This window comes from Peromyscus californicus, unplaced genomic scaffold (genome assembly GCF_007827085.1).
Source record: "Peromyscus californicus insignis strain IS unplaced genomic scaffold, ASM782708v3 Scaffold_7__1_contigs__length_154581171, whole genome shotgun sequence".
Classification (NCBI taxonomy): domain Eukaryota; kingdom Metazoa; phylum Chordata; class Mammalia; order Rodentia; family Cricetidae; genus Peromyscus; species Peromyscus californicus.
The window spans coordinates 79,826,644-79,848,891 of record NW_026294595.1 but is presented as its reverse complement, the minus strand read 5'-3'; the positions used below and the strand labels follow the sequence as shown (position 1 = coordinate 79,848,891).

The following is a 22,248-nucleotide window of genomic DNA, read 5'->3' as shown; positions in this document are numbered from 1 at the left end:
TAAATAAATCTTTTAAAAAAAAAGAAAGAAAGAAAGACAGCTGCACAAATGAGGCCAGCGGGTGGTGGCACATGCCTTTAATCCCAGCACTTGGGAGGCAGAGGCAGGTGGATCTCTGTGAGTTCAATGCCAGCGTGGTCTACAGAACAAGTTCCAGGACAGCCAAGGCTACACACAGAGACCCTGTCTAGGGGGAAAAAAAGATTTCCTCATTACAGTAATTCTATAAATATAAGCATGTTGGTATTTTCCTAAATGTAATTAATTCTGCTTATTTTAGGAGGCTTTAAATATAGGAAAAGAGCCCCCAGCTATTTGGAAAGTACAGAAAGCTTTGTTACAGAAATTTGTTCCGGAAATTCGAGATGGGCAAAGAGAATTTGCAGCTACAAATAGTGTAAGTTAAATGCTTGATTCCATCAGCTTCTCTAAACTGACTCTTCAAGATAAAATGAGTAGGGTTAGTTGCATTGACATTATTTCTGATAATAGCATTGGCTACTCTTGCAGAGGACCTGGATTCTATTCCTAGAATCCTCATGGCAGCTATAACTGTAACTCCAGCTCTGGGGGATCCTGTGTCCTTTTCTGATATCTGAGAACACCTGCACTCACACGCACACATCTACACAGGCACGTGTACACAAAATTTAAAATAAATAAGTAAAATAACAGAGCTGGAGAGATGGCTCTGCAGTTTATAGCACATATTGCCCCTGAAGAGAACCTGAGTTGATATTAGGAAACTGAAAACTTCTTGTACCTCCAGCTCCTCTTCGGGTACCTGCACTCATTTGCACCTCCTCCTTCTCTCATTCACACATTCACTCTCACACATACACCTCCCCCACTCCCACCCTTCTCAAAGTCAGGATAAAACTAGTCTGATTAGGGCTGTGTTTTAGAAAATGCAAAGAATAGCTGGCAGTGAGGTCAACAAAGTGGTATTTATGTATAGATATGTAATTGTATAATTCAAATACTTCTTTCCTTAGTACCTTGGATATTTTGGAGATGCAAAAACTAAATACAAAAGAATATATGTAAAGGTCATTGAAAATGCAAACAAAAAGGAGTATGTCAGAGTGTGTTCCAAAAAGCCAAGAAATAAGCCTTCACAAGCTATCAGGTATTTGTTTTTTATGTAATATATTTAAGTGCTTATTTGAGTATTGTTATTATATAAAGGATCACATCAGTTAAAGAGACTGAGAATGATGCTGTCCTTTTTGCAGTAAGTGATTCCTTTTCAAAGAATGAGTTGAGCATAGTAAAGCTAGTGTTTTTCTGTGGTGGAGCAGGTAACTTCTTTGCTTGGGTCTTTTTGGTGTTATTATAGTAAAGTGGAAAAAACAGAAGGTGCAAATGTTTTGAACATAGCTCTTTGTGACAAAACCATTCTGAAGCTCTTTTCTCCATGAAATGAAAGTAATAAGTGAATTTCAGGTTTACAATGAGGTAATTGTGGGGATAGGGACACACATGGACATGTGCATTATATGTAGATCAGCACATAGTAGATTTCCTATCATAGATCAGTGTGCCCGGGTTATCTGCAGCATGATTCTGGATTCTCTTTTTCTTTTTTTTTTTTTTTTTTTTTTTTTTTTTTTTTTTTGTTTGTTTGTTTGTTTGTGTTTTGTTTTGTTTTCTCAAAACAGGGTTTCTCTGTGTAGTTTTGGTGCCTGTCCTGGATCTTGCTCTGTAGACCAGGCTGGCCTCAACTCATAGAGATCTGCCTAGCTCTGCTTCCCAACTACTGGGACTAAAGGTGTGCGCCACCATCGCCCAGCATAAGAGTTCTTTTATCTCTTTTTAATCTTAAAAGATTTAATGATGTTAATGAAATTTATTTTAACATTGCAGAAATGTTCTATCTAAGCCAAGTAGCAGTAAAACTTCTGACCCACCAGTATCAAAAACTACATCTACAAAAGCCTCTTCCACAAAACCCAAAGTTAAACAACTCAAAATGAAGGCTGAGCCACCACCAAAGAAACGGAAGAAATGGAAAGAAGAATTTTCATCATCACAGTCTGAATCCTCTCCTGAGGTCCGTTCTAGCAGTAGTGAGGATGAGGGTGAGTTCCCCAAGAAATTAGTATTTTGATAATTTCAGACAGTGTGCAGGAATGAAGGGGCATAGTGATGGTGACAGTTCAGTTTGGATTGGTTTACTGGAAGATTGTATTGTACAAATTCCTTATGCTTTGTACAAATCACACCATATAGAGCACATTTGGCCTCTGTAAAGTAAGAAATGCAAAACTCACCTTGATGCCTTCTAGGCTGAGGAATGCCAATTGCACACTAAGTCTGGGGATTACTAAGAATCATCTAGTCCTCAGGCTGGTGAGATGGCTTAGTGGCCAAGAGGATCTAGGCAACTCACAACTCCATATAACTCCAGTTCCTGCACACACGTGATGCACATAAGCTCAAAGAAGCATGTACACATGCATGTAAACAAAAATAAATAAATCTTAAAGGAAGAAAAAATAGTCAGACATGGCACATGCCTATAGAGGCAAGTGGATCTCTGATTTTGAAATCTACATACTGAGTTCCAGAATAGCCAGAACTTCATAGTAATGCCCTGTCTTGAAAAAACAAACAAACAAATCCTGTAGGGTGCACCTGTATTTATGCCAGAAGAAAAAAGGAAACAAATCTAGGACAAAACAATCCAATCTGTAATTAATTAGTACAATATGATAACATGATATATCAAGTATATTTACCCATGTTTGCCGTAGTAGAATTTACAACATTTACAATGCAAGAATACAAAGCACACATTCTATTAGCTCTGAAAACACGGAGTATATTATGTACAAAAAATTTCAAACAGTTCAGCAGAGGGCAGAGGTTGACAGACTGGCTTGATTGCTACCCAACTTTTGTGAATAATTTTTTTGGAATACAGCCCCACAGATACTGTTTGGAAGTACATGATTTCATATAGTTGTTTTTCTTCTACAGTGAAAGTTTTGAGTTGTTGGTACAAAGACCATGTGACCAGAAAAACCTAACATATATTCACCATATAACTCCTGTGAGTTTTTTGTTTGGTTGGTTGGTTTGTTGTTTTTTTCTAGACAGAGTTTCTCTGTGTAGCCCTAGATGTCCTGGAACTCGCTCTGTAGACCACGCTGGCATTGAACTCACAGAGATCCACCTGCCTCTGCCTCCAAGAGCTGGGATTAAAGACAGGTGCCACCACTGTTTGGCTCACCATATGACACCATATGACTCTTTACAGGAAGTTTTACTGACCATTATTCTAAAATATAATGGTGAGCTAGGCAGTGGTGGTACACGTCTTTAATCCCAACACTTGGGAGGCAGAGGTAGGTAGATCTTTGTGACTTCGAGGCCAGCCTGGTCTACAGAGTGAGATCCAGGACAGCCAGGGCTACACAGAGAAACCCTGTTTCAAAAAACAAACAAAAAAAACCTCAGACAACAAACCTAAAATCTAATGCTGAAGGCAAAGCTGAAGGGAAAGGAACGGCCTTTCCAGCCCTCCTAAAGCTGCAATGCTTGGCTTCTCTGTAAACAAAGGAGAGTGTTTGGAGAAACTTCATTAGGAAGTACCATGAGGAAATTAATTATCAGACCTAGTTTCAGGCAAAAATGGTATCAGAATCCAAGTAGTGCTGTCAGGAATGGAGGAGGAGACAAAAGAAATTGAGGTCGGGCGGTGGTGGCGCACACCTTTAATCCCAGCACTCGGGAGGCAGAGCCAGGCAGATCTCTGTGAGTTCGAGGCCAGCCCGGGCTACCAAGTGAGTTCCAGGAGAGGCGCAAAGCTACACTGAGAAACCCTGTCTCGAAAAACCAAAAAAAAAAAAAAAAGAAAAGAAAAGAAATTGAGTGTGTGATCTGTACTTAAATGAGGAATTGGTTGTTAAGGATAGAATTGAGAATTGATCTGTGTCATTGTCTGAGAGCTATTCATATTAGAATTAGGGCCATAATATATATAAAATCCTCAGTATTGAAATCTACTTTAAATGTTTTGTTTTGAGACAGGGTCTTTGTGTAGTCTTGGTTGTCATGGAGCTCACTATGTAGACCAGGCTATATTGGAACTCACAGTATCCTCCTGCCTTTGCCTCTTGAGTGTTGGGATTAAGGGCATGTGTGGGTTTTTTTTTTTTTGGTTTTTTGAGACAGGGTTTCTCTGTGTAGCTTTGCGCCTTTCCTGGGACTCACTTGGTAGCCCAGGCTGGCCTCAAACTCACAGAGATCCGCCTGGCTCTGCCTCCCGAGTGCTGGGATTAAAGGCATGCGCCACCACCGCCCGGCATATGTGTGGGTTTTTTTGTTGTTGTTATTGTTAGTTGTCCTCTGACCTCCACATATGTGCGGTGACAAATATGCAATGTGTACACACATACAAGATAAGTAAGTGTAAGTTAAATATTCAAGGTAGAAGCATATATACATATATATATATATATATATATATATATGGTATTATTTGTAGTTTTTGCAGTTAACAATACTCATTGCTTAGAAAAGGAGGACTTGGGTTCTGATTTGTAATTATACCGATTTCTCAAGTAACAAGAACAAATTTTCTTGACTAAGTAACATGGCAGACCACTAGGTGTCACTAGTTAGGCAGCATGTTTAGGAATGTAAGTCAAATAATATGGATTTATAAGCTGATTCTATTTTCACATAGCATGCATGCATGCATATGTAAGTGTGCATATGCCATGGCACACATGTGGAGGTCTAGGGAGAACTTTTGGGGAATCAGTTTCCTCCTGCCATGTGGGATATGGGTCCCGGAATCACTCTAGTCATCAGGCGTGACAACAAGTGTCTTTTTTTTTTTTTTTTAAAGATTTATTTATTTATTATGTATACAGCATGCATCTCTGCAGGCCAGAAGAGGGCACCAGATATCATTAGAAATGGTTGTGAGCCACCATGTGGTTGCTGGGAATTGAACTCAGGCCCTCTGGAAGAGCAGTCAGTGCTCTTAACCTCTGAGCCATCTCTCCAGCCCCGACAACAAGTGTCTTTACCCACGGAACTGTCTTACAAGCTTAGAGTTTGGTTGATATTATTTTGGTGGGTTTTGTTTTTTGTTTTTTGTTTTTTTTTTGAGACAGAGATTCTCTGTGTCATCTTAGCTGTCCTGGAACTTGCTATATAGACCAGGCTAACCTCAAGCTCCCAGAGATCTGCCTGCCTCTGCCTCCCAAGTGCTGAGATTAAAGGCATGCACCATCACCTGGCCTGCATGATGGTAATTTTTAAACTCTTTCAGAATATTTTTATATTTCATTTAACAAATAGGCTCAATTTATTTAGGTTTACTAAGTAGCAATAAAATGTTTAAAATATTTTTTAAATGATCGATTACTACTTATTAACACTGTGGGATTTTTTTCATGTCTGTTGTACATTCAGTTTGTTACTATATGTGAGTTTGGTTAAAGTCTAAAGAAAGCATGGCACCCGAAGGTATTGTTGAGAAGAGAATTTAAATTGCTTTTTCAGATACATAAACTTGACATCTCAGCTTTTAACAATTCTTTATTTATGTATATGAGTGTTTGAAGGCATGTATATATGTACACCATGTGTGTGCCTGGCACCCACAGAGGTCCAAAGATGCATAGGATCCCCCTGAACTGGAGTTACAGATGGTATGAATGACCCTGTAGGCACTGAGAACCAAACCCAGGTCCTCTAAAAGCAAGTCCTCTTAACCACTTCGCCATCTCCAGCCCTGACAACTAATAGTTCTTGCTCAGCTGAACTCCTCTCATGCTCCGTTATATTAATATCTGCTGGTTTGTCTTACTCTTTGAGTGCATGTTTCATATAGCATAGTCTCACAATATACATTGTCATTTGGAAATACTTAGTGAGGAAGTCCTTAAGAAAATTCATACATTCCCTTCTTTATATTTAACAAATTTTGCTTAATATTTGCTATTTTTAAGTGTGTGTTATTCAGTAGCATTAATTACATTATTGTGGTACCGTCTGGATTACTTATTCCCATAACTCTTATCACCCCAAATGTATACTATACAAACAATGGCTTTCCATTTTCTCCTACTCCAGTTGCTGGTAACCTCTAGCCCTGGCTGTCCTGGAACTCACTCTGTAGACCAAGCTGGCCTCAAACTCAGCGATCCACCTGCCTCTGCCTCCTGAGTACTGGGAATAAAGGTGTGCACCACCACCAGTTAGCTCCATTACTTGCTTATTATCAGAATGATTCCTCGTCTTTCTGTCATTAAATTTAGCATTTCTTGATATTTGTCCCTGGATTGAGTATGTTTTTAAGACAGGGTCTCTGTAGTCCAAGCTGGCTTACAATGCCCTATATTGTTCAAGATGGCCTTGAATTCCTGACCCCTGCCTCCTCAATTCTGTGATTACTGTGTGCTTTGCTTCATTCTGAGTTTTAAACCTTTATTACCTGTATGATTAGAAATACCTTCCCATTCTGTAGGGTGTCTTTTTAAATCATTTTAAATTCTGAGGGAGCCCAACTTACTGCTTCTGTTTCTTGTGCTCTTGTCGTGGTCAAAATCCATTGCTAAATCCAAGGAAATCAAGGTTTAAAATCTCTTGTATTTTTTTTCTTAGAGTTCTGTGGTTTTCGGTCTTATATTTAGGTCCTGTTTTATTTTAGAATATTTACAAAATAACATTCAGTAGGGTTGGAGGTATGGCTTATTAGTAGAGCATTTGCCTGGCATGCATGGGACCTTGAGCTCAATAATCAATACTGTAACGTAAATCATTAATTTCACTATTGATATCATCAGCAAGGCCTTCAAATATTGTGAAGCTGTCCAGCTTACAATAGTGGATTCAAGTTTCCAGAATTCTAAATTTTACTTGGAATCATCTGAATTTTGTCATTGACTAGTAGTGTCACTTTTTAGGGTTTTCTTTTGGTTTTGTTGTGGGTTTTTGAGACAGGATCTTACTGAGTAGCCCTGGCTGTCCTGAACTCATTATGTAGACCAGGCTGGCCTCAAACTCGCAGAGATCTACCTGCCTCTGCCTCCCAAATGCTGGGGTTAGAGGTGTAAGCCAGCGTGCCTAGCCCAGTTTTCAGGATTTTTTTGTCTGTTTGTTTGTTTGTTTGTTTAAAGACTTATTTATTATGCATACAGTGTTCTGCCTGCTGGCCAGAAAAAAGCACCAGATCTCATTCCAGATGGTTGTGAGCCACCATGTGGTTGTTGGGGATTGAATTCAGGACCGGGTTTTTTGTTTGTTTATTTGTTTGTTTGTTTTTTGATTGTTTGTTTATTTGAGACAGGATTCCCTGGCTAGCTTTCAACTGACAGATATCTGCTTGCCTCTCTTTACTGAACTTCAGGATTGAAGACTTGTACCACCATAAATGGAGTTTATTATGGTTAATTATTATGTATAGTATGTGTCTGTCTGTTATGTCTGTCGTGTGTGTGTGTGTGTAAGTGTGTTTGTGTTTCTGAATGTGGATTTGAGTTTCTGTATTTGAGTACAGTGCCTATAGAGATCAGAAGGGTGCACTGAATCCCCTGGAACTGAAGTTACAGGCAGCTGTGACCTGCTTACTATGGGTGCTGTGAACCAAATTTGTATTGTTTTTCCAGGAGCAGTATGTGCTCTTAATCACTGAGCCATCTCTCCAGTCTCCAGTTTTTTGTCTTGTTTTAGGATTCTTGTTTTATGTGTATGAGTATTTTGCCTGCATTTCTGTATAGGCACCACATTAGGGCCTTGTGTGCACAGAGGCCGGAAGAAGATGTCAAATCCCTTGGACTTTGAGTTCCAGTGGGGTACTTTGGAAGAGCATCTTGACTGCTGAGCCATCTCTCCAGTCCTGGCCTTTCTTGAACTCTTAATCCTGGTGCTTCTAGAGGCCTCCTGATTGATGCGATTACAGTCATGTGCCACCAATCCCATTTAATCCTGCAGTTCTTGCCATTGAATTTAAATGAAATTTTTATGTACACATAGGCTATGTTTGAATTAAAAAATTTTAGTCCATGCCACTAGAATTCTGTAGTAATTTTAAGTGTAGAAAAAAAGAAGGAATATCTTTGTTCATGGATATCTTGTAGTGTTTGTTTTGTTTTGTTTGTTTGGTTTTGATTTTTCAAGACAGTGTTTCACTGTGTAGCCCTTGCTGTTCTGGAACTAGCTCTGTAGACCAGGCTGGCCCTGAACTCACAGAGATCTACCTGCCTCTCCCCTCTCCCTCCCTCAGCCCCGAGTGCTGGGATTAAAGGCATGTGCCAACCACTGCCCAGCTGTTTGGTTTCTTAACAAGAGTCTCGCTATGTAGCCTTAGCTGGCCTGGAACTTATGCAGACTAGGTTGGCTTTGAATTTATGGAGCTCATCTTGCCTCTGCCTGACTTCACTAGCCACCTCTTGGCGTCTTTACTAGACAAAGAGAAGTCATTGAGACTACAGTTGTAAGAGGTAGCAGCAGGGGTCTAAGGTGTGGGATGTCAAAAGAGAAACTGGCTCTTATGTGACCTATGTGTCAGATGCTACAGTGGTACCAAGCCTCACGATCACTTGGGAAGCTTTTTATAAGTGTACCCTTTAACACCGTTCTTAACTCCACCACAAGCAAAGTCTCTGTTTGAGAAAGCTACCAGTCTAGGCTTTTGTCTGTATTGCAAGCTCTGCAGTAATGGCCTGGTGACACACACCTGTAAGCTCAGCACTTGGGAGGTTAATGCTTTTGAAGACTGCTGAGGGCAAAACCCTGCATCAACAGAACAAAACGAGCTCTAGAGTGATTGTCTCTTATGTGAGAACCAGGGCAGCCTTAAACTTGGTGAATTGCTGATGATGACCTTGAACTCCTGATCTTCCTGCCTCACCTACTAACTGCTGGGATTGCAGGTGTGTACTGCCATAGCTATTCATCTGGGATGTTTCTGTCCATGTCTGTGCTTATGTGTCTTTGCACAGTCATGTGTGTTGATACATATGTGCATATGTAGGCCGGCGATTGCTGTCTGTTGCCTTCTTCTGTTCCTTATCAACTTTCTTTTTGAGACAGGATTTTTCATTGATTCTGGAGTGTGGTGATTGGGCAAGACTGGCTGGCCAACCAACTCCAAGGATCCTCCTGTTTCCACCTTCCCAGCCTGGGAATTAGAAGTGTGTGCCAATCACACTTGGCTTTTGTTTGTTGTTTTAGTTTGGTGTGTTGTTGTTGTTGTTGTTGTTTTTGAGACAAGGTTTCTCTGTGTAGCCCTGGCTGTCCTGGAACTCCCTTTGTAGACTAGGCTGGCCTCTAACTCACAGAGATCCACCTGTCTCTGCCTTGCGATTGTTGGGATTAAAGGTGTGTGCCACAACCTCCTGGCTCACCCTTAGCTTTTTAATGTGGGTAACTGGGGATCTGAATTCGGATCTTCATGGCTAGCACTTTACTGACTGAGGTATCTCCCCAACACTGCCTGGGTTGTCTCTAAACAAAGAATCAGGAAGGCTTAAATTAGAACTGCCCAGCTGGTGGTGGCACACACCTTTAGTCCCAGCACTTGGGAGGCAGAGCCAGGCAGATCTCTGTGAGTTTGAGGCCAGCCTGGTCTGCAGAGCGAGATCCAGGACAGGCAACCAAACTACAGAGAAATCTGGTCTCAAACCCCACCCCCCACCCCCACACAAAAAAAAAAAAATAGAAGAAATGGTGTCTTCAGTCTTGTTTAGAAGGTACTGTTATAAAGAAAAATAATGTTAAAATTGTCAGGAAGGAAAAATTTAGTATCTTATCTCTTATTCGTCCTAGAATTTGATCCTCCAGCTCCCTTTGTCACTCGTTTTCTCAACACAAGAGCAATGAAGGAAACTTTCAAGAGTTACATGGAGTTGCTTGTTAGCATTGCTCTGGATCCAGACACTATGCAAGCCCTAGAAAAGAGCAACGGTATGGCCTGCTCAGGAGCATTCAAAAGTTCTTTGTTTAAGTGAATTTTCTCACTGACGTCTCTTTTGTTTTGTTATTTATTCTTGGGGTTTTTTTGTTTGTTTTAAAATGTCTTATTCCATAGACAAGGCTAGCCTTGAACTCACAGAGATCCACATGCCTGTGCCTCCCAAGTGCTAAGTAGTTCGTATTTCACCACACATGACATTTTTCCCTCTAATGCTTGCTGTTACTTATTTATGTATTATGTTATGGCATATGTAATGCCAGTACTGTACTGGGAAATTAACAGTCTATAACCTCAGGTATTTAGTACAATATCAAAAATGACTTATTTGTTACCATTGTATTTTTATTCTCCCCCTTTCTGTTTTTTTTGGGGGGTGTTGAGACAGGGTTACAGGTGTGAGCCACCACACCCGTCCCCTTTTCTAACACAACAATTTTGATTCATTTTTGACAATTGGTTGTAATAATTTTTCTTTCTCTACTTTGGCTTTGCCCAAAATTACAGTGAATGGAGAATATCTCAGATAGGTGTGGTGGTGCATACCTTTAATCACAGCATTCAGGAGTCAGAGGCAGGTGTATCTCTGTGAGTTCTAGACCAGCCTGGTCTAGGTATTGAGTTCAGGTCAGCTAGAGTTACATAGTGTGACCCAGTCTCAAACCAACCAAGAAAATCTCTGAGTGGGGTTGTAGCTAATGGTAAGACACTTACCTAACTAGTGTGTGCAAGGCCCTGACCTCATCTCTAGTACTAGCCAGAAAAACAAGTCTTGTTCATACTCAGTGTTTCATACTCAAAATTTATAGAATTTTAGAATGTTTGTATTTTGTAGTATTATTATTGTTAGATAGTAAATGAAGTTGAGAGAAATGAATCATCTTTCTAATGGTCATCCTTTTGTTTTAATTGAGCTAAGGTGCCAGGCATGGTGATGTACACATCACCTAGCACTTGAGAGGGTGAAGCAGGTAGAATAAAGCGAACCTTGTCTTTATAGCATGTTCTATACCAGCTTCTATATGAGCTACATCATGAGACCTTGTCTCAAAAACAATGGGGAAAGAAATAAGATGCAAGACTTTGGCAACACTTGCTATGATCACATCTACTTTGCAGGCTGACCTCTGTTCTGAAAGCTAATTGCCTATTCTTTTCTCATTTTGGTTTTTGTTTTGAGACAGGGTTTCTCTGTGTAGCCCTGGCTGTACTGGATCGCACTGTGTAGACCAGGCTGGCCTCTAACTCACAGAGATCCACCTGCCTCTGCCTCCTGAGTGCTGGGATTAAAGGTGTGAACCACCACTGCCTGGCAAAAGCCTATTTCTTAAAAGCTGCATTTTACATAAGCCAGTGAATTTAATGTCTTCTAATATATAGATGGTTTAAGAAAAAAAAAATGTGGGTGTTAGCAAACATTTATGTTGATAGTTTATCCTTTTGAAATGTTATTTCAGATGAGCTACTTTTACCACATATGAAAAAAATAGATGGAATGCTGAATGATAACCGGAAAAGACTTCTTGTGAATCTTCATTTGGACCAGCCATTCAAGGTACTTCTCTTGGTGGTGTGCCAGCAAACCCCAGGGACCATCAGTCCCAAACAAGTAGAAAGAAAAACACATTAAAGTCATACTGGGGTTTTTGTTGTTGTTGTTTGGTTTTTTTTCCTTTGAGCACAGGTTTTGTTGTTGTTGTTTTTCCCTAGAGCTGGGAATTGAACCTAGGACCTCATGCGTGCTAGGCAAGTGCTCTGCCATTGCACTACACTCCCAGCACCACTATAATTTTTATTTTTTTAATGTAACAAGATTTGTTGTTTATTCATTATGAGTTTGTTTAGCATGTTTTTAGCTTTTTTGTGTATGTTTTATGTTCAAATTCATTTTTTTTAGTCATTTATTTATTCTGTTTTGTTTTGTTTTTCCGAGACAGGGTTTCTCTGTGTAGTTTTGGTGCCTGTCCTGGATCTCGCTCTGCAGACCAGGCTGGCCTCGAACTCACAGAGATCCGCCTGGCTCTGCCTCTGAGTGCTGGGATAGGCGTGTGCCATCACTGCCCAACTAATCATTCATATGTAACATTCCTCCTATAAATTTTTTTTCATGTTTCCCAAAAGTAATTCTCTTCAAGTGCCATATTCAAGTCTTATATTCCTTTTATATCTTTTTTTTTCAAAGACGTATTTTTATTTTCTGTGTATGGATGAGTGTTTTGCTGACATGTACTTCCTGTAGAATGTACGTGCAATCTTTTTATGACTTCTAAAAGCTTACACATTCTGGGCTGGAGAGATGACTCCACAGAGAAGAATGTGTACTGCTCTTACAGAGGACCCAGGTTGGATTCCAGTGCTCTCTTCTGCTACACACATGATTCACAGATAGACATTCAGGCAAAATACTCATACATAAAATAATAAAATAAGCCTAAAAAATAATTTTAAAATATTTTTAAACTATATATATGTTTGTAATTAAAGATTAGCTGGGTGTGTAGGAATATACCTATAATCCCAACACTTGGAAAGCGGAAGTAGAAAAATGAGGAATTCTAGTTTTTAATGTTCATGCATCTTAAAAATATAAGTTTGTACTTTTGTTACCGGAAATACAGAACTGTAAGATAATCTGAATTCAGAAAATTTATCATAAAAGCTACTCAGTCCAGAAAACTTCCCAGATTTCCTTTTTAATGTGTAACATCTAGAACTATTTGATTATGTCTACTTGGGCAAAGTTTGTTTTTGTTTTTCATTGATGGTGATTGTATGTGTTTGTAAGAAAGTTAAGATTTTTTGAAATGCTTCAAATAGATTAAGAAAAAATGTTTTCTTTAGAAGTAATTAGCACCATCAGAACAAGGTGGAGCATACCTGTAAGTTCAGCATCTAGAGGTTGAGGCAGGAGGAGGACCATGAGTTCCAGGCCAGGCTGGCCTGCATAATAAGATTCTATCTCAAAAACAAACAAACAAAAAGTAATCTAAACAAAAGAAATTTGTAATATAGAGGTAGAGGTCTATAGTTCAGTGAGTGGTAGAATGCTTGCCGAAAACACATGAGGTCTCAGGTTCAGTGCTCTATACAGCCCCCACATAAAGCACAGATCACAGCAATATTTTGTTCCACTTGCTACAATAAACTTGGTGCCTTTTAAATTTAGATTTATCTATCTTTTATGTTTATGGGTGTTTTACTTGTATATAAGTGCACCACGGACATGCAGTGCCCTCAGAGGTCATAAGACAGTGTCTGATCCCACTAGAACTGGAGTTACAAGCCATTGTAAGCTTCCATGTGGGTGCTAGGAACCAAACCTGGTCCTCTGCAAGGGTAGTGTTTAACCACTGACGCATCTCTAGTCCCGGGTTTGGTTATTTTAAAAGTATGTCCTGCCGGGCGGTGGTGGCGCACACCTTTAATCCCAGCACTTGGGAGTCAGAGCCAGGCGGATCTTTGTGAGTTCAAGGCCAGCCTGGTCTACAGATCGAGATCCAGGAAAGGCGCAAAGCTACACAGAGAAACCCTGTCTCGAAAAACCAAAAAAAAAAAAAAAAGTATGTCCTAAAGCCTTCTACAGTTCGTAGCACTCTGTCTTTACCCGTCAGGATGTTTAGCATCTTGTCCTCATTAAAAAGTTTTCTCGCTGGGCGATGGTGGCGCACGCCTTTAATCCCAGCACTCGGGAGGCAGAGCCAGGCAGATCTCTGAGATCGAGGCCAGCCTGGGCTACCAAGTGAGTTCCAGGAAAGGCGCAAAGCTACACAGAGAAACCCTGTCTTGAAAACCCCCCCCCAAAAAAAAAAAGTTTTCTCCTTTTATCTCCAGTGACCTAGTGCCAGTAGTTTTCAAACTTGCAATCTGTTTTTAGACTTTAAATTCTACTTGTTGTAACTGGCAGTTCTAGACCAGAATGATTTAAACAGGGTATTTTTAAGTGCAAAGCACCAGTGTATATGATAAAAGCCCAAGTAACGTGAGGAAGGAGTGTGGTAGAAATTTATGGAGGCTCTTCAGTAGATATGCTAGAAGTTTTGTTATGTTTATCAAATGACAGTTCCCTATTACACTTAGAGACCTAAGAAAAATTTTCATTAATTTTTTTAAATGTACTCTTTTCAGGTTCATAATACCTGTTTGTGGAAATTGGAAGTCTGGAAGAGAACAGTAAAACTGACCCATAAATGTAACAGCAGCACTTTTAATGCATAATAATTCATGCTGCTGCTAGCTAAATATGATTTTAGAAAACTGATCAAAGTCATCACATTTGTCTACAGGGATCCTTCTGTTATTGGTCCCAATGACTTACGAAGCATATAAGTCAGTGGATTTTAAAGACTAGACTAGGAATGGTTGTGGCCTGTGGCCAGTGTATCATCAGTGGCAGCTCCCTGTCTATAGTCAGAACACCATCAAACTCTGCTCCAGGATCTTTTCTCATAGGTGTTTTCTGTGCAGTCCACGGGAGCCAGAGGAGTGCAGCGGGAAACACAGCAGTGCTTCTGTCTTGTCCTCATCCTCGTCTAGAGTCTGATGACTCCCCTGGAGCTGGTTTGCCTCTGGTTCACGCTGTTAGTCAGGGTGGAAGTGGTATTTTAAGAAATGCCTATAACCCTATTTTCCTTATTTCACAATCAAAGAGGCATTGCTGGTAATAACTCAGGAGTTCCTTCAGCATAGTGTGCTGTTGCTCAAAAACAAATCAGGCCATATAATTAGATTCAAGAAATGGGGAGACAGAATCCTCACTCTGTGGGAAAAGGTTCAAAGAATTTGTAACTACATCCCACTGTGACCTTGCGCATTTGTGTTTGTGCTTGTGTGTGTGTGAATTTTGGATGACTGGAAATTGCCGTTAGTTTTCTTCTGATGTCAGTTATTATCCTTCATTATTTTAAAGAATGCTTTGGAAAGTTTTCCTGAACTAACAATTATTACTCGAGACTCTAAAGCAAAAAGCGGAGGATCTGCTATTTCTAAAATAAAAATGAATGGCAAAGCTTATAATAAGAAAACTCTAAGGACTTCTAAAACAACCACTAAGTCTGCACAGGTAAGTACATATGGCTTATGAATGAATCCCCTTTCCAGTTAGCACAGCTCCCATAACACCATTGACACTAGCAGACATGCTGTCTGGAAGTGTCGTTCCGGGTGGAATAAGCAGCTGCACTCTGAGGAGGGGACTCCTGTGTGTGCCTTGAACTGTACTGTCAATAGTGAGTGCTCACAGAGTTTATAAGATAGACTAATAAGGGAGATCATCCCATGTTTAAGTTTATATGTTTGCATATAATTTTAAAACTTTTTAATTTATTAAAAATATTTATGTGTAACATGTTTTGAAGTATTTATGCATTTTGGAGTGGTAAACAAGAAAATTCATTGTTTTTTACCTGTTCAAAGTTACCTGCACATAGTTTGGAAACACATATTTTAGTGTGTTTATATACTTCATAAGATTGAATACTGTTATCAGTTTATCTCTACAGTCTAAGTTACTAACTTTACAGAAAATAGTTCTGCAGTATAACAGTTTCACATCAAAAACTGTATTCAGTAATTCAGGTCTGGTGGCGCATACCCAAATCCCAGCACTTAAGTAGGTGGAAGCAGAAGGATCTGGAGTTTGAGGACAGCCTCAACTACATAGCACTTTCAAGGGTAGCCTGTGTTGTAGGAGACCTTATCAAAAAAAAGAAAAAAGAAAGAAAGAAAGAAAGAAAGAAAAAGAAAAGGTATTTTCCGTTGAAATCCATTCACTCCAAAGGTATATAGTCATTGCAACATAGTTTAAAAGAGCAATCCCAAGGACCGGATGCAGTGTCATACACCTTTAATCTCAGAGAGAGGCAGTGGGATCTCTATGAGTTCTAGGACAACCAGGGTGATGTAGAGAGACCTTGTCTCAAAAACACAACAAAACTGTGATATTTAGTATTTTTCTTTATTTTTTTGAGATAAGGTCTCACCATGCTATCCTGGAATTTGTTATATAAACCAGGCTGGCATAAACTCATAGATCCACGTGCTTCTGGAGTGCTAGGATTAAAATCATATGCATGATTCTTGGTTTAAACTTATTTACTGTTTGCAAAGAAGAGATAGATCCATTGATTATCTCTCAGACAACTACAACAAAACACTTTGTGTATTTATAGTGTAACAAATACAGTTATAGTACTAGGGGACTAGAGATGTGCCTCAGTCACACCTATATACATAATCAAAAATAATAAATCTAAAGAACTATGCGTATCATAATAAAAGCTAGTCAAAAATCTATGCTTTCATGTAATTTTTATTTAGGGCATAAGGATGGAATGATATACATAACAATAAACCCAAAGTTAGATATCTAAATTGTAGGTTGATTTAAAAAAAATGTTGGAACTAGTGTGGGGTGGATGTTGTGGGTCAATTTGTATTGGGTGGCTCCTTTCTTGTCAGAAATCAATGTTACTTAAATATTGAAGCCTAGCCTAGAGGAAGAGCATGAAAGACTATGTAATATGCCACCAGCCACATTTATCTCTGAAGCCATAATAGAAATCTTTTAGTTACTGGTTACATTTACATGCTGTACTTGGGAGGCAGATGGCAGGAGAATCGGGTTCAAGGCCAGCCTCAGCCTCATGGGCCCAGTTTGAAGAAAGAGACAGAGATCCTGTAACCCCAGCACTAGGAAGGCAGAGGCAGGTGGAGCTAAGTCTCAGGCCAGCCAAAGCTGCTGAGTAAGATCCTGCTCAACAAAAGAAAAAGCTGTTTCTATTTAGATTTTTCTCTAGTTGCTAGTTTTTCAAATAACATGTATTCATAACATGATAAAGGATGAATTAAAATATAGTTTATATTTAATCTCTTCCTATATGAATATCAATACAGCCTCATACCTAGCCATATAAGTCATTTTCCAGGTTGTCATTCGACTTTGGATCTAGTATTCTTAGCTCTGTTGTTACATGAAAAGTACCTGTAAACTTCTTTCTTTTTTAGGAGTTTGCTGTTGATCCAGAGAAAATACAATTATATTCATTATATCATTCACTCCATCATTATAAATACCATGTTTATCTAATATGTAAGAACGAGGTAATTTCTTTTTTTTTTTAATTTTTTTAAAATGAAATATCATGTTTTTCTGAATTTTCTATTTGTTTATTTGTGGTTTTTTTTTTTTTTTTGGTTTGCTTTGGTTTTTGGTTTTTCGAGACAGGGTCTCTCTGTGTATCCCTGGCTGTGATGGAACTCGCTCTGTAGACCAGGCTGGCCTCAAACTCTGCATGCCTCTGCCTTCTGAGTGCTGGGTTTAAAAGCTTGTGCCACCACCACTTGGCATCTGAATTTTCTTAGAGATTCTAACTACAGTGTTTGTGGATGCTTTAAAAAGAATTATAAAATGTGTGTGCACTTACTTGCCTGTATTCTTTTGTAAGTAATGACTAGATTTGAGTTTCTCTGCTCTTGATGCTAAGATGCATGAAAGCCTCCTCACTTGATAGATATAACTGGCAGTGTTTTTGTTTGTTTGTTTATTTGTTTTTCTAGACAGGGTTTCTCTGTGTAGTTTTGGTTCCTGTTCTGGATCTCGCTCTGTAGCCCAGGCTGGCCTCGAACTCACAGAGATCCACCTGGCTCTGCCTCCTCAGTGCTGGGATTAAAGGAGTGTGCCTCCGAGACCAACAACTGGCAGTATTTTTAAGCTGCTAGCACTTGATTACAATTCCATAATACATGGTGTTTTGAGCTGGGCATGGTAGCACAAGCCTTTAATCCCAGGACTGGAAGGCAGAGGCAGATGAGGCTCTGTGAGTTCAAGACAGCCTGGTCTACAGAGCAAGTTCTATGACAACCAGGGCTACACAAAGAAACCCTGTCTCAAAAAAAAAAAAAAAAAAGGAAAAGAGAGAAATGAAGATTAGAATTACAACTTTTTCGGTGTTATAAATTTTGAGATGGGAAGGTTATGTGTGGCATCAGCAGAAGTTTGTTTGTTTGTTGTTTTTCTCGAGACAGGGGTTTCTCTGTGTAGCCCTGACTGTCTTGGAACTCACTCTGTAGTCCAAGTTAGTCTCAAACTCACAGAGATCCACCTGCCTCTGCCTCCTGAGTGCTGGCATTAAAGGCATACCACCACTGCCCGGCTCAGTAACACCTCTCCTAACCAATACTATAGTTTCTTCATTTTTTGCTTTTCAATCTGTTTTTATTTTGTGTGTTTAAGGGTTTTTCCTGTATGTTTGTATGTACACCATGTTTGTAGTGTGTCTTCAGAGGTCAGAGGGTGCATAGGATCCTCTGGAGCTAGAGTACAGACAGTTGTGAGCCACCATGTGGATGCTGGAAACAAAACCCAGGTCTTCAAGAACAGCAACTGCTCTTAACCACGGAGTCCTCTCCAGCCTCACAGTGCTGGGTTTTATAATTACCAGATTAAATTAGCACAGAGCTGTACCTGATGTGTTGGGCAACAGCCTCAGATAGAAGATGTTCTAAGTCCAAAGGAGAAAGCAAAAATGGTGATGCAAACTATGTTGACTATTTTTACAGTGGTCTGAGATAGAGTTGACATCAGTATTTGTCATTTGTCGGGGCTGGAGACAGCTCAGAGGTTTATAGCACCAGCTGCTCTGGAGACCTGGGTTCAATTCATAGCACCCATATGGTGGCTTATAACCATCTGTAACTCCTGTTCCAAAGAATCTGACACCCTCTTACGGCCTCTGTAGGCATTTGGCACACAAATACATGCAGGCAGAATACCTATTTATATACAACAGTATGTATCATTGCTTTTTAATATAGTTGGAAGGAATTAAGAAAGCATGAAACACTTTACCAAGACATTTACCCACCCCGTGGAGCCAAGATAGCAGGAGTTGATTTCATCAAAACTTATCTGAAATAACCATTTGCAATGGCTGGGAATAAGGATGGGTGAAAAAGATTAGTCCAAAAGCTGGTTCATGCCTTTAATCCTAACACATAGAAGGCAAAGGCAGGTGGATCACTGAGTTCAAAGCATGGTCTATGTAGTGAGTTCTGGGTCAGCCAAGACTACATAGTAAGGCCGTATCACTTTAAATAATAATGATGATGATGATGATGATGATGATGATGATGATGATGATGGGCTGGAGAGAAGGCTCAATGGTTAAGAGCACTGGCTGCTCTTCCAGAGAACCCCAGGTTTGCTTCCCAACTCACGCCTATTTGATGGCATCTTACACCTGTCTGTAATTCCTGGTCCAGGGGTTCCAACTCCTTCACATAGACATGCATGCAGGCAGAATACCAATGGGCATAAAAGTAAATAAATTTAAAAAGTAAGTACTTGAAGGTGCATTAATAAAGCCTTAGAAAGCATTTAAGTCTAAAAAAAGTGGTCTGTGTCAACTAATGCAACAACTTATTTCTTTATTTTAGATATCGTCTGTGCAGAAAAAAAATGAAGATTTAGGACAGGAAGAAATTGTTCAACTTTGTATGAAAAATGTAAAGTGGGTGGAGGATCTCTTTGAAAAATTTGGAGAACTTCTAAATCATGTACAACAGAAATGTTCCTAACATTTCCACAAAATCCCACCTTTTTATAGCACTAATGAAATGTCATAGTGTCACAGATAATCAAATCTCCAGCAGTGGTCTCTTGCAGACATGCCCAGTACCATAGGGGACTTTGACCAGGACCTTTGCTGAGGACAGTGGTGCTGCCACGGAAGCCAGTCCTTTTATCTGAATGAATGATTTTTCTAGTTTTTAAACTGTGGGGTGACTGAGTTTTTTATTTTCAGAGACATCTTTTGACAAATGATAAGCATGCACTAAGTATAATTTTATTGCTAGAGAAATAGCATTGAAGTGACCTGACTTCCCCCATGACTGGTGTCAGAACGAAAGAGGTGGCAGAAAGCATTCGCCTGGTCACAGTGTTCAAAGTAGTGTACATTGTGTAGACGGATCTGGTATGGTGTGACATCCTGTGTGAGAATGTCTTCAGTTTAAAACATGGAACTCAGAAGCTGCGTTCTGCTCTGTGGAGTCCTTTAACATGTCCAGGAAACTGGACGTGGAACTGTGCAATTCTGTGACTGCTTTTTGTGTCAAGTTCTATTGTGATGAAAAAAGTGACGTACTATTTTCCCTGTTTTAATGAAAAGTATTTTTGTTTATAATGTGTTTGTTCCTTTGGAAAATTTTCACTTGTACATTTTATTTTACTAATAGTTGTATTTTTCACAAAGGAAATGTGGTTTTAATTTTTCTATCCATACTTCATTGTTTTCAGTAAACCCTGTGTAGATACATGTCATTTGCGTTGTAGATCCTGTCTGGAGGTGGCTGTTTTTATTTTGCCCTGTTGTTACTCAGAATATTCATTTGGTGCTAGAATTAGTTTAGCTTTATAAACGGGACTGTGTGAAACACTGCACTAATTTCATATTTCATGAAATAAATTTCTTACCAAACTAGCACTTGATTTATACTGATTTGTCAAAGTAAAAGTTAACTACTGCCGGGTGTAGTAGTGCACGTCTTTCATCCCAGCACATGGGAGGCAGAGGCAGGTGGCTCTCTGTGAGCTCCAGGACAGCCTGTTGAGTTCAAGGCCATCTGGTTCGACATGGTGAGCTCCAGGACAGCCAGAGCTACATACTAAGACCTTGTCCCAAAAATAAACAAGCAAACAAAAACTTAACTAGTGGTACATTCTAATGGCCCAGTGGGTAAAGGCACTTGCAGCCAAGCCTGACAAACTGAGTTTGATTCCCAAGACCCACACTGTGGAAGAAGAGAACCAACTTCTGTGAGTCATGTCCTCATGCACACTCATACACATACACATGAAAAATTAATAAGACGGTATGCAGTGTTACACACAGCTTTCCTAGCTCTCAGAACTGGAAGTGGAGTTCTCCTTTGGTGCCTTTAACCTTTAGCACAGTAGTGTAGCTTTCTTAAGTCTGACAGTGTTTCAAGTGGTTTAGCTAAGACAGTGAATGTATTAGGTTCAACATGACCTTGTGTTGTTTTTTTGTTGCCAACAGGATGCCTTGTTTGTGAAGAAGATTTAATAGTGTCGTTCTAAAGGATCGTCGTTTTTTAGGATTCTAAAGAAGTAAATCATCATACCTTTGTTTATTTTACCACCATTTAGTGCCTTACCCCTTGTCTAGAAAGCAGTGTTACTGTCCAAATAAGACATACTTACATGGATAAGCCTGTTGTCTCGATTTGAGAACAGGCAGTAAGCCGACAAGAGTTGAAGTGAACATGCCACTTGAGTTAAGAATAAAACACTGTTACATTGGGTGAAAATGAGCATGAGTTATGCTAACATTTATTTCTGGTGATTCTCTTATTAAAAGCAATATCCTTAACATTTGTACCTGCTGTTAGACTGAGTAGTACCAAGTAATGGAAGTTTCTCTCCAGGGTTGAAAATCCTGAGATTGAGTTTACCAGCAGAGGAGAACAGGAAGCAGCCACATTCCATTCTGATAATATTGACCCTGGGCACAGTCAGTGTGTTTCCAACATGGAGTTGGTATGCCTATACACTTTTACCTTTATCTTGAATTATAAAGTATGAAGTATATGTTTGAATTTCATTTTCATGAATGAATGTAAGGTTAATCTTACCACGAAAATCTACATTTCTATTTTTTATTTTTTATTTTTTTATTGTGGTTTAAAGCAGGGTCTCACACTTTACCCCAGGCTGGTCTAGAACTCACTGTGTAGGCCAAGTTGGCTCCAAGTTCATAGCAATCCCCCTGCCTCAGCCTCCAGAATGCTGGGATTATAGGCATGTGCCACCATGCCTACCTTTCCATTTTCTTTTGACCTGCACTTGCCCCTGACCAGTTTACATTTGTATTCCCATTCATAAACTACAATTCACAGTGCAGAAGGCCAAGTCCTCTGGTCCTCCCTCAGAGACCCTGTTGTTGAGATGCAGTATCACCTCACTTATTCTATATAGCATAGGAAAACATCAACCAGGCCTTAGAGAAAGGTAGGACTGTGTTAACAACCATATACCAGTCCTTTGTCAGTAGGAAGCTAAATAAATACTTAGTTGGTTAGTGTTTGCCAGGGAATTTGAAATGTATGATATAGGAACACATTTAGGTTGTAGAAAAAGGTAAAGTACATGTTGCCACAAGATAGGAAGGTGTTAAAGATTAGATTCTACCTATAGAGATCTGGAGGGTTGGGGATGTAGCTCAATGCAGAGCACTTGGCTAGCATGTCCAAGGCTCTGGGTTTTCTCCCCAATCCCCCATCCCTCAGTGCACATAGAG

The 22,248-nt window shown here is 39.6% G+C and overlaps 1 protein-coding gene across 2 annotated transcripts in view; it reads left to right on the top strand.

Annotated features, from left to right (window-relative positions):
• Window positions 1-21,262, top strand: part of Qser1 (glutamine and serine rich 1) — a 65,021-nt gene extending 43,759 nt beyond the window's left edge. For both annotated transcript variants that reach the window (XM_052723601.1, XM_052723602.1), the window contains exons 5-12: window positions 281-397; window positions 996-1,129; window positions 1,867-2,081; window positions 9,790-9,927; window positions 11,392-11,489; window positions 14,841-14,993; window positions 16,937-17,032; window positions 19,367-21,262. In XM_052723601.1, coding sequence (XP_052579561.1) covers window positions 281-397; window positions 996-1,129; window positions 1,867-2,081; window positions 9,790-9,927; window positions 11,392-11,489; window positions 14,841-14,993; window positions 16,937-17,032; window positions 19,367-19,507 — 1,092 coding nt within the window. In that variant the 3' untranslated portion in view covers window positions 19,508-21,262. The remainder of the gene's footprint in view (window positions 1-280; window positions 398-995; window positions 1,130-1,866; window positions 2,082-9,789; window positions 9,928-11,391; window positions 11,490-14,840; window positions 14,994-16,936; window positions 17,033-19,366) is intronic.
• The last annotated feature ends 986 nt before the right edge of the window (window positions 21,263-22,248 follow it).